The following is a 3,575-nucleotide window of genomic DNA, read 5'->3' as shown; positions in this document are numbered from 1 at the left end:
AAGAGGAAACCTGAAGACCTAAATTAACGTTTTTCAGGGCAAAGTGTGCTTTGACTTCAGCCTGTTCCTGTGTAATTTTTGTTCTAGAACTTAGATGTGTAACACTTACACCAGCTGCTTGCCACTGTTTGTGGTGAAGGAGATGCCATTTTGAGGCAGCCTACTTCAGAACGTTCTGGGGCTTTTATCTCTTGACTAGTGTCAAGTTTTTTGGTTTGTTGGTTTTGTTTTTTTTTTTTCCCCTTGACTTAAGATAAACTTGTTACTCCATGGAAGCTCAACTCTATTCCTGAATTGATCTTCTCATCAACTTTAAAATGATTCTGCATGTAGCTGATATGAAAAGGATGAAGACGTGTTATCAGAGTAACACTAAAATCTAAAGTGTCCAAGCTCAGTTCCTTTTGTGTAGCAAGGTGGTTCCCTGATCTCCTTCATGAACCGGTCAGTTAGGCTAGCATAAGCTCAAGGGAAGGGGTGGGAACAAGCAGCTGCTGGCAAGCCTGCTTATTTCAGAAGTGGTTTTGAATTATGCTGGGTTAGTGTCTGTGAAACCAAGGCCTTGTGGTGTGGTTTGACAATGTAGCTGCTGCTGAAAGGATAGTCCTACCTTCCACAGTTGCCTGAGTTTTTTTTCACTTTTGTCTTTGTTGACGTTGATTAGCTGGTTCAGGATGCTAAACTGGCAAAAAAGACACTGTTTTGTGGGGCTAGTGGTTTTTTTTGTTTAGCTTTTAGTTTGTTTGGGTTTTGTTGTTTTTTTCCTGAGATTAGCTATCTGAACTGGTTAATTGGAGGTTCTAACCCGTGACAGTGGTAGCATGAAGGAGGGAACAGGAGTGCATGCAAAGCAGACATGGAACTGTGCATTTTGACAGAAAGTGACTATTAGATCAGCTTAGCTGTACTGTCAAACTGTTCTTTGAGGCTTTGAACTTAGAAGCTGTTTCTCACAGACAGATAACTTTACAGGTACATTTTTATCCTTTTTTTTTTTTAATTGATTCATTTTAAGCCTGTTTTTGGAAAGAAATGTGTCTTGTGTGATCACACTGTTTCTGTTTATCTCATTTAATAACTTTGGAACACTGCTAGCCAATATTCATTCAAACCTTCTGGAAGAATAGAGTCTGGGAGGTAGAACTCTTCTAATATTTTAAAGCTTTCTAGAGAAGAGAGACACAAACTCATGTTTCTAAACAGGGAGAGACTTGAGAGAACTCTTTCTATTCCATTTATCTTGCCAGCTGGTGAAGTATTGAGTTGTGGTAATATGAAAAAGGCACAGTGAAAACTTGGGCCATGTTGCATTGGAATAACCACAGTAAATTCCTATACTGAGATAGCAGAACTCGCGAATTTAGGTGGAAATTAGATGTGTAATCACACTATTCCTTTATTTTGAGCTTTGGGGTGGAATTCAGAGGTGGCTAGGTGTTCATCAATAAAAGTATAGGTTGGTAGATACTCCATTTGGAGAGTGAAAAGACTTTAATGCTTATGATTGTATCATTAGCATATTCATGTTGCCTAATATGCATTTCACCCTGAAGAGATATTTACAGTTCTGACAAACCTGCTGCTGTGAATCAATGAAAGACTGAAGGTACCGGATCCTGATCTAGCTTGAATGATATGTCAAAACACATCTTCTAGTTCAAGTAAATGCTCTCCAAATCAGTGTCTTCCATTTTCTGTTCTCTAGAAATATCCCTGAACTTAAATTTGACTAGCTTCTTACTGCTGGAATTTTAGGAAGGCCCATGGAAAAAGTATATCTGTGAGAGTAACAGATTTGTATGGGGAAGAAACTGAATTTAAAAAAAGAAATCTGTAATACCAATCGTGATACTGGTTTATTCATATGTGCTTCTAAAAGTAGTCTAGTTTCAAACAACTGGAGGCTTCGCATACATATTTTCTTTCCCAAGAAGTGAAAATAAAAGGAAGTGAAAATAAAACTGTCATTCCCAAGAAACCTTTACATTTCTTTGGGTAGGAGAGTGAGGACCATTGTGATATGGAGAAAATATATTGGGGGGAGGGTGTGGGGGTGTTTTGGTTTGGTTTTTTTTCTAAGCTCCATAATACTAGGATTACTTTTATTTCTGAAATAAAGAAAGCAAGGAGCTTGTTTTAAGCAAATGAGCCCTGAGCTTGTGGCAAAGGGAAAATGGATTTTTGGTGACTATCTAAAAATGTCTGTTTTGTTTCTGACGTACAGATTTTTATCTTGAGCAAAATGTCTTTTCAGTTTGTAACCACTTGATTTGGTTATGTAGTGCTCACCAGTGACTTGACACTGAGTCTTTTTGCATGTGTTACAACTAATTAGACCTTCGCCAGGACCCAGAAAACGTCAGTCTGCTCAGTGCAGTGACTGCAGAGGTCACAATCGTATAAGTGCAGCTGTCAGAGGCCCTCACCGTCCATCCTCTCGAAATCCCAGTGATAAAGGGAAGGCGGTCCGCAGCCGGGAAAAAAAGGATCAGCAAAATAAAGGAAAAGAGGAAAAGGTAAGCTTGCAAATAACTTCATGAAGTTGAGAAACTTAGTCTTGCTTTCTTAATATTGAGTGCATTATAAAATTAGATGCCTATAAAAATATTTCTTCTGCTCAAGTCAGCATGCTGATTTGAATCTCACCTTGTAAGGTAGCTTTGCTTTACGGACAGTCTTGGTTACGGATTAATTAAAAAAAAAACCCAACAAACCAAACCCTCATCTGGAGGAAGCAATCTGGTAGATGTGGGCTTGTTTACTGCAACTTGGAGATAGTGTTGTGGTTTAATCTCAGCTGGCAACTTGAGCACCACGCACCTGCTTGCTCACTCCCCCCCCCCCCCCCCCGGGGGGGGGGGGGGGGGGACGGGAGCTTGTGGGTTGAGATGAAGACAGTTTAATTGAAATAAAATATAATAATAACAATAATAAAAGAATATACAAAGCAAGTGATGCACGATGCAATTGCTCGCCACCAGTGGACCAATGCCCAGCCAGTCCCTGAGAAGCAGCCCCCCCGGCCAGCTTTCCCCAGTTTATGTAGTGAGCATGATGTCACATGGTATGGAATGTCCCTTTGGCCAGTTTGGGTCAGCTGTCCTGGCTGCTCCTAGCTTCTTGTGCACCTCCAGCCTTCTCAGTTGGTAGAGCATGGGAAGCTGAGAAGTCCTTGACTAGTGTAAGCACTGCTTAACACACCGATGTTTTAGTTGTGGCTATCAACATTATTCTCATACTAAATCCAAAGCACAGCACTATACGAGCTGCTAGGAAGAAAATTAACGCTATCCCATCCAAAACCAGGACAGTATCCACCCCTTCTTCTATACCATCTACATCATGCCCAGGTCCCACGCTTTCCAATACATCCCAGTTAATCACCACCCCTTTTCCTGTCTTTTGATATATACACACACAGATATCATTTCCTTAGTCTATGGGCTATCCCTCTAAAATGTTTGTTGAGTTCATTTAGTCCATGACTTTGGGCTCCATCTGTCATAATAATCTTTCAGTGGAGGAGAGATGGAGATGGTATGCGGGGTTGGCCTTTTTCATGTTGAGGTCATTTA

The 3,575-nt window shown here is 40.5% G+C and overlaps 1 protein-coding gene across 1 annotated transcript in view; it reads left to right on the top strand.

The window, feature by feature from the left end:
* Positions 1 to 3,575, top strand: part of KATNA1 (katanin p60 (ATPase containing) subunit A 1) — a 22,275-nt gene that overhangs the window by 1,043 nt on the left and 17,657 nt on the right. The window contains exons 2-3 of the mRNA XM_009324129.1: positions 1 to 9; positions 2,334 to 2,516. The exon at positions 1 to 9 is cut by the window's left edge and continues 147 nt beyond it. Coding sequence (XP_009322404.1) covers positions 1 to 9; positions 2,334 to 2,516 — 192 coding nt within the window. The remainder of the gene's footprint in view (positions 10 to 2,333; positions 2,517 to 3,575) is intronic.

This window comes from Pygoscelis adeliae, unplaced genomic scaffold, assembly GCF_000699105.1.
Source record: "Pygoscelis adeliae isolate BGI_AS28 unplaced genomic scaffold, ASM69910v1 Scaffold105, whole genome shotgun sequence".
NCBI classification, from domain to species: Eukaryota; Metazoa; Chordata; class Aves; order Sphenisciformes; family Spheniscidae; genus Pygoscelis; species Pygoscelis adeliae.
The sequence above is the reverse complement of the archived record's forward strand: the minus strand, read 5'-3'. Positions and strand labels throughout refer to the sequence as shown.